The sequence below is a fragment of the Drosophila biarmipes genome, chromosome 3R, assembly GCF_025231255.1.
Source record: "Drosophila biarmipes strain raj3 chromosome 3R, RU_DBia_V1.1, whole genome shotgun sequence".
Classification (NCBI taxonomy): domain Eukaryota; kingdom Metazoa; phylum Arthropoda; class Insecta; order Diptera; family Drosophilidae; genus Drosophila; species Drosophila biarmipes.
Genome location: NC_066616.1, coordinates 27,117,112 through 27,138,872, shown reverse-complemented (window position 1 = coordinate 27,138,872; position 21,761 = coordinate 27,117,112). Strand labels below are relative to the sequence as shown.

The 21,761-nt window shown below is 39.2% G+C and overlaps 1 protein-coding gene across 3 annotated transcripts; it reads left to right on the top strand.

The window, feature by feature from the left end:
* Positions 1 to 1,468: 1,468 nt before the first annotated feature.
* Positions 1,469 to 4,422, top strand: LOC108024357 (sodium-coupled monocarboxylate transporter 1). 3 transcript variants are annotated; one of them, XM_017094261.3, is made up of 10 exons: positions 1,469 to 1,672; positions 1,986 to 2,091; positions 2,146 to 2,286; positions 2,353 to 2,512; positions 2,568 to 2,633; positions 2,690 to 2,741; positions 2,799 to 2,866; positions 2,925 to 3,338; positions 3,395 to 4,086; positions 4,153 to 4,422. In XM_017094261.3, exons 2-10 carry the CDS (start codon positions 1,997 to 1,999, stop codon positions 4,286 to 4,288), a joined length of 1,824 nt encoding a protein of 607 aa, XP_016949750.1. In that variant the 5' UTR covers positions 1,469 to 1,672; positions 1,986 to 1,996; the 3' UTR covers positions 4,289 to 4,422. The 3 variants fall into 3 exon arrangements, with proteins under 3 accessions (XP_016949750.1, XP_050744462.1, XP_050744463.1); XM_050888505.1 differs by lacking the exon at positions 1,469 to 1,672 and having other exon boundaries at positions 2,156 to 2,286; XM_050888506.1 differs by lacking the exons at positions 1,469 to 1,672; positions 1,986 to 2,091 and having other exon boundaries at positions 2,156 to 2,286; positions 2,364 to 2,512.
* Positions 4,423 to 21,761: the final 17,339 nt, after the last annotated feature.

Genomic DNA, 21,761 nt, shown 5'->3' with positions numbered 1-21,761 from the left:
TTCAACCTTAAACTTATAGAGGTATCCCACGCTTAGATCGGACTCCGAATAGTTATGAAAGTTAGAAATCCAGTTTTGGGCTGCCATTCTGAAAGCCTCTGGAAATACGGAAGTACTTAAGTTGGGTTTAAAGAAAGTGATTTATCCTCGATTGAGGTATTCAATAAGACACATAATTACTTTATAAATATTGTTACGAATTACGAGCTTCCTCTAATGACGAAGGAGAACCAGAAGCTAGTGAAAGGTAATGCCCTAAGCTCGATGCGTCGTATGCGCAATCCGCAGTCCGCAATTCAATGACAAGCTGATAACAGTTTAGCACAAGTTAATTGCCACGAGCAAACAAACGAGCAACAGTGCTGCCAAAGACAGGGATATATGGATGGAGGGGAGATCGAAGGAGCGATGGGATGGGAGATGGGGATTGGGGGCCCAGCCACAATCGCATATCCATGTATTAACACATTGGGGGATCAGGTGATGGACGGCGGCCATGATGTTGACATGTGTAAGTAAACTGGAGCGCACAAATCGATGGCCAGGCCAAATGCAGAGGCACAGGCAGAGGCAGAGGCAGAGGCAACTCGACACATGCCGCCAGTGGCAACAACAATTGGCAGCGGCAATCGCCGAGCAGCAACTAACAACATCGAGGAGCGGAGCGCCAAGCAGCAACAGCTCATTAGATTAATGACGCTGGTAATGGATTAGCGAGCATCGAAGGCGACACCGGGCTACAGGACAATGCAGGAAGGACTCTGGACCACGGACATCGATGGTCGATGGCCGATGGTCGACAGGCGACTTTGTCGTCGGCGTCACTTTGTCTAAGCTGGCAACCAAACAGCAGCACGTAATTAGTGCCATAGGTCGGGTTCGCGATTAGGAAGGGGCACATAGAACAGGAACCAGAAAGCTGACAACTGGCCAACAGAAGCCTGATGCACAGAAACCAATTTTGGTATCCCATTTAGGCTCAGTCTTCAAGCAAACCATCAAGAATATTTAAAAAATAAATATTTTTATGTTTAAATACTAGCTATGTTTTCAATTATATTACACATGTTCTATTATCTTGCAAGTTAATGTTTTTAGATTTGATTAAAAGCTGGAGACCCTAGTTTTATGATCATCATTGTATCTTTGCTGTCTTCTTAGAGAAGCTAACTGTAGCTATCACACCCGCATTGCAAAATATGTCGATGCCTTAACACACCGCTGACCCTGGTACTTACAATAAATTCATCTTTAAATAACTTAACAAAGTAAATCAAATCTAGGTAACAACTCAACAAATGATTCAATACGTTTTCAGCACATCAAAAAACATTTAAAGAATATATATTTTATTTATTTTTATAAATTGTTATCACTAAAAACAATACTACGCACTTGGCCCACTGTGCAAACGTGCATTTGCATAAGAATTCTCTTTCCACTTTGCCCTCTTTCTTCTCTAGAAGTTGAAATCAGTGTGAAAAAGTAGCTGAAGCCTCCCACTGCCATGTGTTATATTTTTAATGACAATAACTTTAATATGTGATTAACATTTGTGTGGCATTTATATTCTTTTCTTGTCATAGTTTGTTTCTATGTTTACGTTCATCCATATTAATAACGACCTAATGGAAAATGTATAATATCGTACCTCAGGAAACAGGAAAATAATGTATGTATTTGCTTGTTTGTTTATCATACTTTTATAGATAACTCTTTTATTACGCGCGTGGTTTTAAACGTGCTTCGCCAAACAGGGTATATATTTGGGCATTTGATTTTTCGATTTTTAAATATTCCTGTTATGCTAGATGAGTTTAAGCTTGTTTGCTAACCAAACCAAAGCATCACATTAGTATAACTTAGCCCGTAAGAGAAGTCGGACCATGATTTTTGCTCTCATTTAAACATACACAATTTTATTCTTTACTTCCTTAGTACTTTCAGAAGAGAGATTTTATTAAGTATTTCCTCATCTTTTATAGACCGTCAAATCATGGATAACTACAGATTCGGCACGATAGACTACATAGTGCTTCTGGGAGTGACGGTATTATCTACTGGTACGGGAATTTACTTTGGTAGCTTAAGGTGAGTTCGTTTTTCCGACAACTAGACTGTTACTCCATCTTTCATTATTCAAAGGAAACCCCAGAAAAAACGGCAAGATGTGAATGTTCCCCGGCCCAGTCGAAAGCAAAATCTTGGGTCTGAAAAAATAGACGAATACCTTTTGGGTTCTCGGAATATGAAAGTGGTTCCAGTAGCCATTAGTCTTATAGGCAGGTGAGCTAAATAACTAGTTTCGCTATGTTATACATATTCAAATATTATTATAATTATTTTCTAAAGCTACGTTTCAGGCGTTACCATTATAGGCACACCTTCAGAGATCTACCATTATGGCACGCAGTACTTTCTTGTTGTCATAGGAATAATGCTCCAAGGAATTGCCCTCTCCTTCATTTATTTACCCGTGTACTCGGCTCTTAAAGTTGGTTCAGCCTTCGAGGTAGGTCGTTAGATATCTACTTGCATACATTTTGTATATAAATTTGTTATTATAGTACTTGGAGTTGCGATTTAACTCGAGTGTTAGAGGCGTGTCTTCTTTCATGTCTATTTTCTCTACAGTAAGTTTAACCGGCTTGCATAAATAAATATTGTAACAATTTTTTAAATATTACAGTTTACATATATGCCATTCGTTGTATTTGTTCCGGCGTTATCCTTAAATCAGGGTAGGTAGTTCCCTTACCAGAATTTTGTCATTTCATAATGGTTTGTTCTGCGTACAGTTTCAGGCCTAAACCTTAACCTGATTGAAGTGGTAGTTATATTATCTTGCGTTATTTATACCTTCATGGTAAGTATTTTGATAAGTTTTGGATCCATTTTTATTATTTATTATGATCTATTGGTAGGGTGGTCTCAAGGCTGTGGTCCACACGGATGTCTGGCAAGTGGTGGTTATGTTTCTTTCCATGGTGGCAGTAGCTGTTTTAGCCATATACTACTCCAATGGGTTGGGAGCCATTTTCGACGATGTGGAAAAGGGTGGACGATTAATACTCACCAACACGAATCCCTCACCATATGTACGCCACACCGTTTGGAGCGCTATTATCGGAGGCTTCTCATACTTTACCGCCATTAATGCCTGTGGTCAACACATGGTACAGCGGTATATGTCACTACCGTCGCTAAAGAAATGCCAACAGGCCTCTTTTCTTTTCACGATTGGAGTGGCTATCTTTGTGTCCGTCTGTTGTTTTTCCGGATTGCTCATTTTTTCCAAGTACAAGGATTGTGATCCCCTGAGTGCTGGACTTATTACGGTGGGTCTAATTGTTAAAGTATCAAATATATCATTTTTACCGTAGTTTACTTCCAGAATGACGATCAACTTATGCCGCTGTTTGTCGTCCAAAGTATGGGTCATTTATATGGGATGCCTGGCCTATTTATAGCCGGAATTTTCGGAGCTGGCCTAAGTTCTCTTTCGTCCTGTTTCAATACGATTTCCTTGGTGTTTTTGGAAGACATAGTTCGTGGTTTCTTCAAAAGGCAGCCCAGCGAGAGGGTATCAACTATACTCATCAAATCGAGTATTATATTCCAGGGAGTTCTGACTTTTTTTCTCGTATTTCTGCTACATTACTTGCGAGGCATTTTGAGTGTTTGCACCTCGATTGCGTCCATCGCTAGTGGTACTTTTTTGGGTATATTTACCCTGGGAATGCTGGTTCCTTGGGCCAATACGACTGGCGCTGCAGTGGGAGGAATATCGAGCATCCTGCTGGCAGGATGGATTACGTTTGGATCGCAGATTGCGGCAGCCTCGGGACAACTCAAATCACAGATGCTTCCCGTTTCGGTGGAGGGATGTTTGGGCAATGTGACTATCCCAGAAGAACACTGGGTGGATCAGGATGAGGTGTTCCCACTGTACCGCCTTTCATACCAATGGATAAATCCCATTGGGCTGGTCACAGCCTTGGTGGTGGGTGCATTGGTATCGCTCGTAACAAAACCCACCGATATTAAGAGTCTTAGAGCAGAATTGATGTCGCCAGTGATCCATAGGTTCATATATTTATCATATATCATTCCTTTCAAACATACATTAATTTTTTATCATTTTTATTTCAGATTTCTACCCAAGGAATGCTTTGAGGCTTGCAACCAAAATCTAGACACTCCAGAGACCCTTCTGAATCAAGTGCTTCAGGAATATGAAGAAGATTTCATTGTTAGTCCCTTAAGAAATAAGAATTCATTCAAATAACATATTAATAAATTACAATTTAAAAATGTATATGTATATGTATGTATATACATTTTATAAAGCATTTAACAAAATTTTTTTAGTTACATATAAACCAACAAAGTTGAAGAATAAATTCAAATTTAAGAGCAGAATGTCAGAGAATTAAAGCACAAACTCATAGAGGTATTCCACGATTAGGTCGGAGTCCAAATACCCAAGTTATAAAAGTTAGAAGTGCGGTTTTGGGCTCCCATTCTGAAAGGCACTCGTATTTTGGAAAATTGGAACATGAAAATGGGCCAAAATTTCGAACCTCATTAAAAGAAAATATTTTGATGCAGAATTTCAGAGAATTAAAGCGCGAACTCATAGAGGTATCCCACGCTTAGATCGGATTCCAAATACCAATGTTATAAAAGTTAGAAGTGCGGTTTTGGGTTCCCATTCTGAAAGGCACTCGCGTATTGGAAAATTGGAACATGAAAATGGGCCAAAATTTCGAACCTCATTAAAAGAAAATATTTTGATGCAGAATTTCAGAGAATTAAAGCACGAACTCATAGAGGTATCCCACGCTTAGATCGGATTCCAAATACACAAGTTATAAAACTTAGAAGTGCGGTTTTGGGTTCCCATTCTGAAAGGCACTCGCATATTGGAAAATTGGAGCATGAAAATGGGCCAAAATTTCGAACCTCATTAAAAGAAAATATTTTGATGCAGAATGTCAGAGAATTAAAGCACAAACTCATAGAGGTATCCCACGCTTAGATCGGATTCCAAATACCAATGTTATAAAAGTTAGAAGTGCGGTTTTGGGTTCCCATTCTGAAAGGCACTCGCGTATTGGAAAATTGGAACATGAAAATGGGCCAAAATTTCGAACCTCATTAAAAGAAAATATTTTGATGCAGAATTTCAGAGAATTAAAGCACGAACTCATAGAGGTATCCCTCGATAAGATCGGAGTCCAAATACTGAAGTTATAAAACTTAGAAGTGCGGTTTTGGGCTCCCACTCTGAAAGGCACTCGCATATTGGAAAATTGGAACATGAAAATGGGCCAAAATTTCGAACCTCATTAAAAGAAAATATTTTGATGCAGAATTTCAGAGAATTAAAGCACGAACTCATAGAGGTATCCCACGCTTAGATCGGATTCCAAATACCAATGTTATGAAAGTTAGAAGTGCGGTTTTGGGTTTCCATTCTGAAAGGCACTCGCGTATTGGAAAATTGGAACATGAAAATGGTCCAAAATTTCGAACCTCTTTAAAAGCAAATATTTTGATGCAGAATTTCAGAGAATTAAAGCACGAACTCATAGAGGAATCCCTCGATTAGATCGGAGTCCAAATACTGAAGTTATAAAACTTAGAAGTGCGATTTTGGGCTCCCATTCTGAAAGGCACTCGCTTAATGGAAAATTGGAACATGAAAATGGGCCAAAATTTCGAACCTCGTTAAAAGCAAATATTTTGATGCAGAATGTCAGAGAATTAAAGCACAAACTCATAGAGGTATCCCACGCTTAGATCGGATTCCAAATACCCAAGTTATAAAAGTTAGAAGTGCGGTTTTGGGCTCCCATTCTGAAAGGTTCTCGCATATTGGAAAATTGGAACATGAAAATGGGCCAAAATTTCGAACCTCGTTAAAAGAAAATATTTTGATGCAGAATGTCAGAGAATTAAAACATAAACTCATAGAGGTATCCCACGCTTAGATCGGATTCCAAATACCCAAGTTATAAAAGTTAGAAGTGCGGTTTTGGGCTCCCATTCTGAAAGGCACTCGCGTATTGGAAAATTGGAACATGAAAATGGGCCAAAATTTCGAACCTCTTTAAAAGCAAATATTTTGATGCAGAATGTCAGAGAATTAAAGCACAAACTCATAGAGGTATCCCACGCTTAGATCGGATTCCAAATACACAAGTTATAAAACTTAGAAGTGCGGTTTTGGGTTCCCATTCTGAATGGCACTCGCATATTGGAAAATTGGAGCAGCCTCAGGACAACTCAAATCACATATTTACAACATTTAAAAACATATATTTCAGTTAAATAAAACCCACTTTATATGTAGGTACACATACATTCAAATTAAAGCCAAAATCCGCTGGGCTTTTGTTGATATTAATAAGCGGAAAGCTTCAACATCCGATACGGCAATGAAACGAGCAACTTATTCAATGACCAATTCGCCATGACGAAGGAACACTTATAATATCAATAATAACTTAAGCATCTTTTGCGTTCTGTTCCCCTTTTCGCCGACGTCCGCTGCATTTCAATTAGGCCGCATCTGCACATCGGACGGCCAGTGAAACCTTAACATTTAAATATATAAGATACAATGGTATATAACGGCGTGTCTGCGTGAACTTAATGCTCTGCTTTTGCTTGTTTTAAAGGCTAATTTGAATAAATGCCAAAAAGGCACCAGTCAATGTAAGAATAAAGAATTTGTAATGCCCTTTCTATATCAAACACACTAAAACGATATATAATCTATGCTAAGATTCTCTAAGATTCTCGTTCTTTTATTGAATTGCTTTCTCATATTAAATATTTATTTATTATATTTCATCTATTCTTCCAACTTATGTACCCCAAAAAAAGGGCATGCGGAATGACTAAAAAGAAACATTTGTAACTTAGTTTTTGCCCCACTTCTTTGGAAACGAGATTTGCATGCTGAGCAGGCCGTAAGAACAACAACAGGAGTAAGCTCTGCCATCCACTCATATTTTGGCCACAATTTATGCCCAACAGGCAATGAGAACTTAAGTGATTTCGGTTGTAAGCTAATTGAGAGCCTTGGCAACTGGCGGTGGCTAAGTGACAGACTGTCCGCGTCATCGCGTCGTCGCACCACTGAACCACCGACAGTTCTCAGCTGAATATGTCCACCGAATTGACATCTTCATTTTCCTAACTCAACGAAATGATCGGAGCCTTAGGCCAAGGCGGTTGGTGACTTTTCCTCTTGAATTCGTCAATCTGTTTGTTGGAAGTGCAGTTGCACAGAGCAAAAAGTATTTTTTAATATTTGTGTGAATATATTTCTAGTTATCAATAACCACTTATTTAATAAAAAGTTAAACGCAAATAAAGTGGGCCTTCTCGAAAACAGCCAATGCTGCATGCTTCTCTCCACCTCTTTCGCACTCCATTTCGATTAGTAATGGGTATCTTACAGTTGTTTCGATTTTTTTTTTAAATGTATAAAAGCTTCGTAATATAACAACTTTCAGTGCACTATCTGCACCACTCTTGAGCCACTTCAATTGGGGCCGGCATATGGTGATGGAGCGCGTGCCAGCGGCTCAAACACGCTTCTAAGGTCTGGAAAGCAAGAAAAAATCACCAAGCTGAGTGAGCTCTTTGGCCCGGCACATTGCAAATCTTGATATGCCAATTGGCATGCAGCTCACGTAGCGGGTGTTTTTTAATCGACTCTAGTTTTTTGTTGCTCCCGCTGTCATATTTTACCCCGGCTCCTGTCGGCTGGCTGCCCGGCTGTCCGTTGTCCGTTTGTCCGGGAACTCCTGTCCGCCGACTAGTGGCGTTTCGCATTCAAAATGTCATGTTGTCAATCGCCTGGACAAGTGTCCGCAGCTTATGTGCCGCTTATGTGCGGTCTGTAGATGAGCATAAATTACGTGTGCCAAGGAGTGCGAAGCGGCGGGGCGCCTTCATTAAATGTGCAACAGTTTTTTGCCCATTCATTTATATAGCGATGATAGCGATGCCGATGCACAGGCACTCACTCCGCATTCTGCACTTCGCAATCCACAATCCGCAGGAGTTGGACGACATCGAGTTATTTGTAGCAGGATGTAGGTCGGCATCGACCTTGGGAATCGGAATTGAAAATGAAACCGAAAGCGATGTCAACGACGCCGGGCGTGTCTGCCTCAATTATAGGATGGAAGCTAACTATTAGGTGTACAAGAAGTCAGACTTCAACTGATGGATGATGGTAATACAGCAAACATTTCAAGGACTTGAGCTCTCAAATATTATTCTTCCTTTTTAATAATTTTTGCTACGATATTAGAGTTTTTATTTTTTTTATTGTGATGGCAAATAGCTGAGAGGACCATAAGCAACATACTAAAAATTTAAACAAGACATTTTTTCATTTTACTGGGCAAGCAAAGTAAAGTAAATAGAAAGCTTGCAAAAAATTGTCAAATAGTGTTTCCATAACTGTCTTTTATTTGCCTTGACAATCCTCTAATAAAAATAGTTCACAGATTTGGCTATTTTCTTTCTGCAAATGTGTAAGTATTTCCGTTTCAATAAAGTTTGTTTACATTCCAGAGCGAGTCGAGCAAATATTCCCACCCATTTTAAGTTCGTCGACCGCGGAACAACTTTATAAAGCCACAAAAGAAATTGTATTTTAAATTTCACACACTCTTACTAAGATTTAATATATTATGGCAAAAGAATAATACAACTTTAAACCATTGTAATGTGGACCAATAAAATATTTTGATTTATTTATGAATTTTCTTTTCGGTAAAGATAATAAAGTTTAATCATAGATTACAAATTATATATAGAGTGTTCCTAGACTCTTCCACTCAAAGCCAAAATTCTAACCCTTTTTTAATTTATTTGTATAACCGTTTATTCATGGGTTTGGTCGCAGCTTGATCTCAAGAACTAGGCGTGAGAAAAGAAAACAGACATAAAGTATCTGACCGATCTGCGGCACCTAACTGTAAGCCTCTATCTATCTAGACACATCTATCTGGGGACGAGCCCAACTACGGCCAACTTTCCCGCGAAAAAAGAGCACCGCATGTCAACTCGCCAAATTTAACGCACGTTTGAAAAACCGACACGAAAAAAACCTTCCATAAATTGGCCATAAAAGTTGTGTTATTGCCCATGTACAAACATCTCCCCCGAAAAATTCTCACATATAAATTGCTCGAAATTAAGCAAGCCCAGAAAAGGGGTGAACAGTGCTGGCGAAATAAAATCAAAAACGAAACAAGGCGGAATAAAAACCAAATGCGAAAGTAAATGAATGCACGTCTCGTATGTGTGCTCGCCCCGTTCTGGACTTTCTCTTTTCAAAAGCGTGTAAATAACATTTTTATTATATTTATAACATTTATGTAAAGCACCCACCGCACTCCCACTGCCACAGTCACGCCCCCCGAAGCAGGTGTGACACTTTTTTATTATTTCAGTTCCAGCCTTTTTTCTTATTTTTTATATTATTTGTTTTTTTTTTCCTTCACCGGCGCGCGTTTTACTGACCCACTTATCACACGGTGCGGCATCAGAATGAAGTGGCAGTGGTGCCACCAAGGTTTCCTCCTGGCGCGAAAGAGAGGGGGCTAGCGCCGGCGAAAGAGATAGATAGATATTACATACACGTCATATAAAGAGCAGAGGCAACTGTGCAAATATTTTTATGCCCAGCGAGCGCATAAAACAATGCCCTGTGACAGTGGGATCATTAACAAGCTATGGAAAAAATAAGATTCCAGAAAGAAAGGAATATATTTTTAGGCAGAAAGATAAATATGCAAATCTGTTGCAAAAACAAAAAAGTCTTTCAGAAACACGACTTCAAGAATGCTTTTAAGCAGCTGAATATAAGCAATATCTGTTTTTTAAATAAATAATCCATAATCCCATCAATTCTAATTTTGAAACCCTATCTTTTACATTTCGAGATACAAATCTGGCATTTTAATCGAATTTCTCGCCGTGTATAAAGAGAGAGTGAAAGAACAAAAGAATCGGGCCCACATTTCGTAGGCCATGAAATTGTCAGCGAATGTGAAATTTTAAATAAAATGATGAATTTATAGGAGTCGCGGCTGTTGCCAAACGTGCGAGAATTTCGAAAAAGCAAATCAACTGGTTTCCGAGCGTAACTTTCGGTTGCCAAGCGTGTATCTTTCAGATACTTTTCGTCCCTCTCCTCCCCTTTTCACTCTGAGGGATGACTGAACTGCATTTATCAGCAAAGAACAAACAAACAGAAAAGCTCAAGCAATTCATTCAAAAAAGGACGGAGAGTTAACAAACTAATTTGCACAAAAAATATTCGAATATTCTGCTTTAACATTGACTTAACCCACTTTCTTGGGAGGAAAAAAGATTATGAAATTAATAAAGAGCATTTACAGTTAGTTACGAACTTAAAGATATAAGAAGAATTTATGCAAGTACTAACCACGTTTTTGGAAAGAAAAGCTGCTTTAATAAATATGAAGTGGTATTTAAGTCAGGTATTATGACCTGAGATACTTTTTAAAAAATGAAATTTAAATGTTGGAGTTACTGGTACTGCCATTGGGACCTCCACTTTTAATCTCTCAGCATTTTGGGACAAAAACACATGCAAATCAGATCAGATTCCTTGGCAGCCGCGACGACGGATTACACAACTCGCTGTCGAAATGACTTAAGCTGATTTCCCCCGGCTGATTTTCCCCCTTTTCCACCGGTTTTCCCTTGGCGTCCGCTGACCGTCGAGATTGTTTTTGCCTTCGGTAACGAGCTGCTTGAATAGCCGCTGTGCCAACAATAATAAACCTCGACTTCCCCCAGCCGCAGCCGCAGCCGCGATGAAATGATAACTTTAGCAACTCTAACACTGGCATTCAAATTGATTCTGCGGATTCTGCGGCAGCACAATTAAAGTTCTCGCTGGGGTGAAATTAATTACGCGTGCACATTTCAATTAGAGCGGGCTACTCAGCAATTAGAAGGTCACTGGGCTCCAAACACAATTAACTTGATTTTTTGCTCTTCAGCGCAAATCAACTTAAATTGTTATGGCTTTTAATATCAAGTATACGCCGGGTGTAAGGGAGCAAATGAAAATGCAAACCGGGAGGGCACCCTACACATTGAAAAAGTTGGTATAGAAAAATAAAGACCTATAACAATTTTAAGTAAAACTTAGTGTGCAGAAATCATAGAGTAAATACTTTGTCAAATTCCTTTAAGTAATAAGAAAAACCATACAAAACTTAAATAAATCATACAAAATTTAAATAGAAATAATTTATTTATTTTTATTTGTTTTATATCTGATTCTTAAGTTTATTTTCCATCTTTAGATTGGTTTATACATTTTTTAGAGTGCATAGATTCCAGATAACCGACATTTGCATGACGACAGCAACACCGATGACGACGACGACTCCTCGGACGCTCTGCAAGATTTATTAGCGCATTTGACTTGATTTAGCTTGTTTATGTTTTTGCTGGGCCAAACTTATGGCCGAGCATTATGGCCACAAAATGGACATCGAAGTTGTAGCCAGAGCGAGCAACTGGCAACGTGGCAACCTGGTGACTGCCACACGTTGCGTGTGCTAGGTGTTTGCCACTCGCTGCAACACGAACCTCAGCCCGGCTGATGTGCATCATAAATTATTTTGATGTGCGTTTAGTTGCTCCTGCTGCTGGTCCTGATTGGAGCTGCCGAATAGTAGCCAAATCAAGAATTAAAATACTAAGGATACCGAAAATTCCATAGGAAAAAACTAGATCTTCAACAAAAATCTTACGGAAAGATTAAAACAAAAATGTAATGTTTATTAGCTTAACAATATGAAATTCTTTAAAAAAAAGATATATTTTATAAATATTCCTAATTTTATTTTCCATTTTCCTGGCACTAGAAAACAGCCAACTTTGCATCCCAGTTGCTCCTGAAAAATCTGATTGGTGTCGAGCTGAGATAACTCCGGTGGGTGGCCAGTTGGGGCAGGTGTTAAATGTCTTGTGCAAAGTGCTGCACATAAATCGCCGACAGATGTGTGTGCCCGAGAAGCGACTTTAAAATGACAATGACTCATTTAAATGATCGGCATTTGTTGCTGCCCTTAAATGTCCTTTGAATAATGTCCAGGTCCTTCTTTGATTTGGTTTGTCCTGCCTGCGTTTTCCTCCCAGAAGAGGCACAAAAAAAGCCAGCAGCAGCACAAATTAATGAGCATTCAGTGTCAAAAGCGATAACAATGGCTCCCAAAAGTGTCCGCTGTCCGTGGCAGACACAACAAAATAATCCTTTCGTCTTGCATAAAACCATTAAGGTCACCTCATGTCGGGTGCTAATGTTCGTGTCTTGTAGGTTGTCAGTGGCGAAAACAAAAACTTGGCCAAATGCAGTGTCATTCATCACAACAAAACGAAACTGGAGGGCCCGAGATGGGAAGTTGGAGCCGGGGCACTGGGCAAAATGTTACAAATGTCCGGAAAATTTTCTGGGAAAAGTACCAAAATATTTTTAAAGTTGATTCAGTTACTAAAATAGTTTGTAGTATTTTTGTATGAATAAACCCAATTTTTAGAATTTAAAATATGGCCTAAATGAACCACATATTGAGATAAAAACAGAAGTTTAAAAAATCTCAGATATAAAACATCATGTTTATCTATCCAAAAATAGCATTAATTAATTCACAAATCAATAAAAACATTTTAAAATGTTTGTAATTTAAAAGTCACAATTAAAACGGCCACCTATTTGAAATCAAACTTTGAAATCAATATACGGTAGATCGGACAATGGGCACCCATAATTTTTTATATAAAAACCTAGGACAATTAAAAATAAATATTTATCTTATGGAGTAGGGTCCTTTGGGTATCCAGGAGCATAGCTTACCTGAGATTCGGATAACGTTTTTCCCAGAGTGTGCGGATAAACCAGGACAACGCTCGTTCCTGCACTTAAAAGCCGAGCAACGAACCCAGAGACAAAAACAGCTCATTCGACTCCTGGCAGTCCTTTTGTTTTTGCCACATCCGTATCCCCTGCCACGCCCCCTGCCGCATCACTGCCCCGGCGCCCCCTTTTGTGGGCGAGCAGCAGAGCAGCAGCCGCGCAGCTCACTTAAGCTGTCTCATGCATTTCGTTTGGCCGCACAAACAAACACACAAAAACATTTTGTTTCAGCGCCCCGGCAAAACTGTTAAAAAATTAAAATGCTGCTTAACAACTTTGCCGCATGATAAATGAGCGCAAATACAGCAAAAGGTGCTTTCCCCCCTCCCACCTGGTTACCTGTTACCATTGTTTATGATCCTTTGTGCGGGCGTCGTCCAGTTAAGGAAAAAGGGGTTTTTACCCCTGCCAAAGAAAGGGGACCGGAGCTGCCAGCAGGGGGCGGAGCACTGTGGCATATTTAAGACCGAAGTGTCATCGTAATGACCAAAAAGTGAGCAACAAGGCAAAAATTTGGCTGGTATGCAAATTGATTTTAATAATAAACTGTATGCATAATTTGCATTGAAATTTTGCACAACATCGACGTTAACTGTAATCTTACAAGTGTTGACTGTGGCTGAATGTGAGATGCAGATACTTTACATTTATAAACAGTTGAAGATCAATCTCTCTTTGCTCGATGAGTTGGCATAAAATATTGGCGAAGGCATATCCTTTCTTGCACAAAAATTTTATAATAAAGATAACATATGTTATTTTTAATGTTCTATTTTTATTTCAAACAAAAAATCTTTTATTTTATATACCTTACTTAAATACCTTTAAGCCTACCTGCTGATTTAAATTTTTATCGAAAATCCCCGCTGAAGTAGTGCGTAAATTCCGAGCTCCACGAGTTTATGCGCTGTCACAGCTCAACTCGCTATATCTCAAACACCGCCCATTAAAATAACAAACAAACAACTTTTAATTAATTTAAAATTAACCGCCCCGCAAAATGAAACAACAAACAAACAATTTTGCTGACTCTCCGCTGTCCGGAGTCCGAGGTCCGGAGTCCTGAACCCTGATGCTGATGTGATTGCGGCTCATTAACATTGGCTGGGGAGAAAAAAAAGTGCCGGGCTCGGCCATCATTTACACGCATATAACTAATGATAATGGCTCACTTAATATGGCAGGCGGCCCGGGCCTGCACTATTTGCGCAAAAAATATACGCAAAAGGGACTGGCTGGTTCCTGGAAATTATTACAAAATATTTAAAGGACAAACACAAACGCACGCTTTGGGGGAAAAACGGCACGCAAATAACACTTCAGCCATTATTGCGAACGGGATAATGAATACTGACAATAAGGGCAGAAAAAATGTCTATAATAGTGAAAATATAAATGACAACATTATTAAAGAATCAGCGAACGCAAAGGGACGAGCCGAGCTCATAGCCGTCGCTTTTCCATTGAAGTGATGTCATTAACTGGAGGTAAAAAATAGTATGTTCTACAGGACAGCAGGTGTTTGAGTTCGGAATTACCTAGTACACAGAGATATAATATAATAATAGTTGATAGCACATAAATTTAAAATATGCTCTCTAATCCAATAGGGATGGTCATAATGATTATAGTTCTACTTAATACACTAGTAATATTTTATTAAATGATTGTATAAATGATAGAAAACTAAAAACAATCTATAATATCAACCAAAATGTTATCTCGTAAGAGGATTGTTTTGATTTCCTCATGAAAGCCTACTAACCAATCCATCCCCATTGTTCGAGGACTACGTGGTACAAATAATATATGTATAAAAAGTGAAATAAAATTTAATTATTTGCTGCACGGCGACGAAGCTCGCGGCTCAGAGAGCATGGCAAATGAGTTGAGTGCAGCTAATGAAAAGAAAAACGTAGCAAATTGTGAGCTATATTAAAATATAAGTAAAGGTGCATTATATCCTGGCAGAGTGGAGGGGACATTGTCGCCATGCCAACTTATATTTCAATGTACAAGTTACCAAGTATATAGTTAGGTCATCCGGCAAGTGATGATCATATTAAGCAACATCTGTAGCAGCAGATATAATGAGTTTTCCATTTAAACAGATAGGTGTACATCATAAATATAGTTATATTCCAGCGAAGGGCTGGCCAAGAATAATGTATGTAAATGAGGTTAACTAAGGAAAGGAAGGGCTAAGGATTTTTTTAACCAAGGTGGTTAACCCAAATTCTGTGCAGACCACAAGGACCACAATCTGTAGCCACACACGAATTTCGACTAATTAATAAGCAGTCATTAGATGTTGGGCTTCCGTGTCCGCACGAATGTGTCATAATTTCTATTTTTGGTCGGGCGGACAGCATGGCCGGGTCGCGTTTTAATATGATTTAATTTAATAAATTGCAAACAACTCCTCGGTGAGCATTTGAAAAATTGCTGTGACAAGGCGCAAAACACGCGAGGCACGCAGCAAAAAAAAATATGGAACAAACCAAAATGAGATGAGGACATTTTAAAGTGAAAAGCTAATTAAGTAATAATTCGCACGCAATGGGGATGTGGGAAAAAAACATACATATACTAAATTATTAGGGTTAGGTTTGCACGGGGCCTTGGGTTTATGGTAATGCCCTGGGGCAATTAACCTTTGACAATTTCCGAGCCCACATATAAGTAATTAATATTCCCCAGAAAGCAAATATCATCGCAAAACCCACTGGTTTATGGCGTAGAAACCATAACAATGTTTATTATTGCAAATTACAAACGTTAGGGCATAAAAATGTATCGTAAATACAACACTCAAGATATTAATTTAAAGCGCCGCTCCATCGGCACCGAACTGACCAAAACAAAAATCCAGAAATGCTGAGATGGTGAGTTGCTCGAATCCGCAGACATAAGAATTTCCATTTTATGATAAGGCCGCAATTTTATTGCACACCCAACTGGGGGAACCGAAAAGCGCGGAGGGTTTTGGCGAAAAGAAACCAGCCCAAGGGAGCCAAGGCAAGAGCCAACCTGCCAACTGACAACAGACGAAAGCCGCTTTGACAGCCATTTACAGGCATTTCAGATGCACTCAAGTCACTTGTAAGATATTCTGATATGCTAACCATAGATAGGGCTCGTAAAATGGGGCTTTAAGGCGCCGTAAAATACAAAATAATGAAATCACAAAATGCCAGCAAATGAAAGCTTAATGATTTCATCTAATTATAGCTGGCGTTGCAACTGCAGGCAGGAGGCCGACGACGAGGAGGAGGAGGAGGAGGAGCTGGAGCTAATTTAGTTAGCCGTCCGCACTGCGGAAATGCCACAAACACTCGTCGACACTTCGCGACCAAGTCGCCAGGAGTCGACAGGCGGCTGTAGTCCTCCGGGCCCCATCATCATCACAATCCGCATCAGCATCAGCAGCAGCTAACTATGACAATCTATGACATCTGCTGACGTTCCCTGTGCCTCTGGCTTTAGCTTTACTTCCTCCCAGGAATCAAGTGAGGAGGGGGCAGCTGAGAGGCTGGGGGCGTGGCTGTGGCAGGCGCAGTACGACTGTCTAAATTTAGATACAAATGCTGCCTCAGACTGCGCCTTTTATGGGCTTTGATCTCGGACCAAAGACTCCCTTGGGAAGGACACAGGAAAAAAATTTCTAATAAAATCTTAATTTTTAGTAATGTCTGGCAAAGAAGTCGATAAGTTTTCTTAAAGGTTTTGGACGCATTTGGAAAGATACTATTGTTTCTATTAAGAAAGAAATGTATCTTGATTAATAGAGGAACTTCAAAATATATACGAATATTTTAAATACATTATTAGTACAAAAGAAACTACTTTTTGCTTCATATAGAAGCTGTTAATATAGAAGAACATTGTATACATTTTTTAATTAATAAAAAATAAATTCATTAAAACTGGTTATTTTTCTTTTAAGAATAAAGCGTTTTGGTACAAAAATATGTTCCTATTTTAAACCTTTGAGTAATATAAAATATTTTTTATTGAGAATTGAAGGTAGCTATTAGTCCCAAGTACCAACTTCATCAATATATTTTTCCCCGTGCAGAATAGTCCGATTTTGAGCTGAAGTTCTTGAGTCTGGCCAACGCTAATTGTCCTTTGGCATTCCTCCTTTACATCATCATCGCCTTCCAGGCGTTCTGCACATTTTCGCTACATCTACAGCTAAAGCTGCATCCAGAACAACCACGTTTATAATTGGTGTTTTGGAGTCTTTTGTGTCTATATTTAGATTTCAACCTGAGCAAACGCCTTGATTATGTTGCTCAAATTACTGTAATTTGCCCTAAGTAGACACTGTGTTTGATTCGCTGATAAGTTATGAACAACAGGCGGTCCTTAAAGACTTAAGTTCGTGCACACTGACGTTTACCTATGAACCCAATCAATTAGGGGAAAAGTAAAAGTAAACATATCGCACACAACACACGGTGATTTAAATGCAAATTTCATTCTGCATATTTTAATCGGGCGAAGAAAGAGGTGGGTCAGTGTAAAAGGTTATGGAGCCAAATGAAGCAATCACCTGCGCAGACAAAAGAAATTAGCATCAATGCGTCATATTATTTGATGTTTATTAATTATGCCATAAGGCAAAACCAAAAATAAATAAAAGGAGAGCGAGATTGCCCCCCATATCACTGCCCTTACTCAGTGGTCGGATCGAAAGTAATATATGCAAATTACGGAGGGAGAACCTCTGCCCAGACCCCTATCATCGCCCGGTCATCGAGTTGTCTTCTGGGAAGCTGTGAGCCGGTGAATTTATTAGCAGCCAACGAGCTTTCTTTAGCTCGAATTAGCAAAACATTTAGAGAATGATCCGAATTTTGCCTAGTTAGGCAGGTGAACTGATGGGAGTTATATAAAAAAAAAATATTTGAAACTATTGGAGTAAATATTTTTAAGCAAAAATATAATGGGAAAATAGTCTAAACTATTATAAATTTATTAATTTAACAAACTGAAGCCTATCATTATTATTTATTTCAGAAAACAACAATTAAACTTTTCTCCCCGTTAGAAATAAGCTAATATTAAATGATTTTAAACAAATCTATTAAAGCCTGCAAAATTTCCATCATTCTAAAAAAGGCTCGACATGCGAAATTCCCTTTTTAAACATTTTATTACAATGCTTTGTCTGTGATCGCTCTATTCCCCCAAAATTCCGCAAAGAGCACCAAACAGCACAAAACACAGCCATTGGGTGGGTTTTAATTACGGCAGCAACCGGTTTGTACCGTTCCCAAAAACAAAGCAAGAAATCAGCCAAGTTCAGACAACGACAGCGCGAAATATTTCTGGCTAAATCAATCAACAAACTGGTAGCGCGCGCTCAATTGTGCGATTTTCTGGATAGATTTGCTCCCCCGAAAATCGCCACAGGCGTCGGCATGGCTGAACAGCCGGCACAACCAATTTTTCTCGGTCACTGGCACAGAATTTTTTCGACAGGGTGTGGGTACTGCAAAACAACATGCCACACAAAATATAATACAAAAAATACCAGAGGGCAAAAAAGTGTAAAAAATAAGCAAGTATACAATAAACAATTACAGCACCAATGAGCCGGGGAAACCGAGCGGCACGTCTGCGACAAGTTTATAAAAATTCAGATGTTGTCTTCGCTTGGGCGAGCTTCTTGCACTGGATTTACTTTTAATGGCCTTCCTTGACCGTAAACCCCTTTGCTTCCAGACAATGCCATATATATATTTGCCTTGTTTTTTTCGGCAATTAATTGGGGAAAGAACTTTCTATTAGCCGGCGACAACGTCATCAGCTCGGTTCTCATCAGCATGCATTTAAGGCGTCAAGCGGTGAAAGTACTGAGTTGGAGACAGCTCGGATTTTTGGCCTTTCCCAGGTGTGTGGGCCCTTCAGAAATTCGCATGTTCAAGTGCTTAGTTCCCGATAAGAATTCTTCTCCTTTTTATTTTTTTTCTCTTTGGGTAGGAGGGCTTTTGCGCTGCCGTGAGTCTCAAGTGATTTCAGCGAAGTAAAACATTAAAATTTACTTAACTGTATCTAGAAGGTTGGCAGCCTTTGTGGTTGTTTTGATTTAATTTTATTTGTATTTCGGAGATGACTGGCGGTGGTGGAGAGATGCCGAAAGAAAGCCGCTTCTGATGCGTCATTGTCAGCTGTACGGCCTTTCGCGGACTAAGAAGTGTTCTCTTCTTAGAAATCGCTCGCTTATTTGTATTTTTTATTATATTTCATTCTCTGTTCTGTGCAGACATTTAAACCAGATATGTTTATAGGCTGGCCCAAATTGGGTTACAGCATTTTCGGCATTTTATGGCGGGCTCTCTGATGACGCAAACGCGGTTGACAGACCTGAGATACCTGAGATAGTCCGAAAGAAAGCTAAGGTAAAGGCCCAATTGGTAAATCAATTTGTTATAAAAGAATTTCAATGAAAAACCTAAAAAGGTATACAACCAATTTAGAAATATATTTCGAAATTATTATTAAACTTTGAACTTAACAAAATACAAATCCAGAGCTTTTACTATAATTTTAGATATGTAAAGCAGATTTAAATTATTTTATTTTAGGTACTTGTAAAAGTACCAGCCGGAAAAAGTTGTACATGAAAAATTTAGAAATTAAATCCAAAATTAAATTATAAACCGGCATTCCATTTCACACACGAGAATGTTTGAAGTGCAAAATAAAAAGAAAGCCCCGAATATTTCACCGCAAAAATTAGCCTGAAATCCTGCTAACTAATATTCATAAAAAATAATGCCCCAGCTCATCTGTTCGAGGGCCCTCGACAGTGGTAGGATTTTCAATTTTCAGCAGTGCAAATTGGAAAATCAGTGGCGGCAAACAGGGCGAAGCCGAGCTCTCATCGCCGCCGAGGCGTAGAAATATTGAAAATGCTCGCATTATGATAATTTAATGCATGTGATTATTGAAAATCATAATAATATTTTTATGGCTTTGCGGGGGCCTCAACAAGATGCGATGCGATATGCTTTCCTTCTTTTTTTCTGGCCAGTTTGGCCGGGGGAAAGATGTTGCTGATGTCGTTGTCGCATTATTATTGTTATTACCAAGACACATTCTTTTTATCAGCACAACGAAAGTGCCAATAATTCGAGGCAATTTATTATTTTAGCATTTGTATATCAAATAAACGCACACTCGATGTCTGGGCTATTTGCGAATGCAAATCACGTGCGCGCATAAACTGCCAGAAGAGCAAAGTAGGGGGAAAAGAACCAAAGCCGAGTTCAGGTTGTCCGCCTGATGGCGCCAACACCTGCGCTAGGCATCCTCCTTGAGATACAGATACTGCGATACAAAGATACTCGGCCGGAATCCGCCCAACTTTGCTCCACTGAACCTGACACCGATATTGAAATTTTTATTTTGCGGGGGAGCCGCACAAAATCTTGGCCGCATTTAAATTTTATGCGGAAGTGGTTCAGTGGAAAGAAACCAAAACCAATACGAGATATATATTCTGGCAGAAAGCTTTCACCGTAGAGCGCCCGGAATTAATTTCACTCAGATAAATATAAGCATTTTTTTTTGTATCTTTACGTTTACGACAAAAATCGACGAGGGGATTTCAATTTCTGCGAGCAGAGGAGAAAATCCCAGCACGTTCATCGCTGATATGGCAAATGATTTTGTGGGCGGGCAGGCCTTAGGGTTGTGGGAGAAAAGGCCAATTGAAACATCTTCTTTGGTGGGTCGATCCGCAGGATTGCAGTTAATGAGTATCTCTCAAGCGATAAATATAAACCGCCTGCAGTCTGACTTAATTAAAGGCCCATGAATCACTTGTTGCTCTGCCAGATTCGCCGCTGACAAACAGTAAACAAATATTTTCCGGCATAAATCAACCAAAATGAGCGAACAAAACAAAAAACGCGCAAAGTGAGTAACGAACAAAAAACAAAAGCCAACAAGAGTAACAAATAAAAAACAGCTGAGGGCTCTCCCCGGCCGAGTTGGCCAATCGCAGAAGACAGGGCCAAAAAAGCCCACTTGACCAACAACAAGAAGCGGTGTTTTTTGGTAGGAAATTCTGGTTTCTGTGCGCCCGAAAGGGAGGCAGATAGAGCTCGGCTGGCAAAAGGCAAAAATTCGCAAAGACAAAAAGAGGCAGCGAAGTCGGCGTCTTGAGAATCTCCCGCTTAACCCATTGCTAAAAAATGGAAATTCCATGAACTACAACAGGCTAAAAATCGAAGAAATTTTAAACAAAGCTTTACGCAACAAAAGATAGCCCTAGTTAGCTTGTTTTATAAACATTTGTATTTCTTTATGGATTAAAAAAGGCCAAAATGCCTTAGGATTGGAATTCAAAATAATTATTAATTATAAAATATTATTATACCCTGAACCCCTATTTAAAATATATACCTAATTATAATAATAATATAGAACTGCAAGCTTTTTAAAAAATATTTTTTTCAAAAATTCTCCCACTTTTATTCACAGATTTGGAAGCCGTATCCAATGGGTTAAAATGAAGCGAACCGCTTACAATTTATGCCGCAAACGCGGGCTGCGACGTCGACCGCGAAGCTCGGCTTTCATTACAGCGAAAAGATCGCGAATTCTGCCGGGCCCAGAATCTGGCAGCGCCGTCGCCAGCGGCAGTGGAACCTCATTATGAAGTTCATTAGCGACGGCGGCAGAAGAAATTCAGAACGAGGGTATAAATAACGAGGGTATATAACCCGGCTCCACTGACCATTGCAGCAAAAAC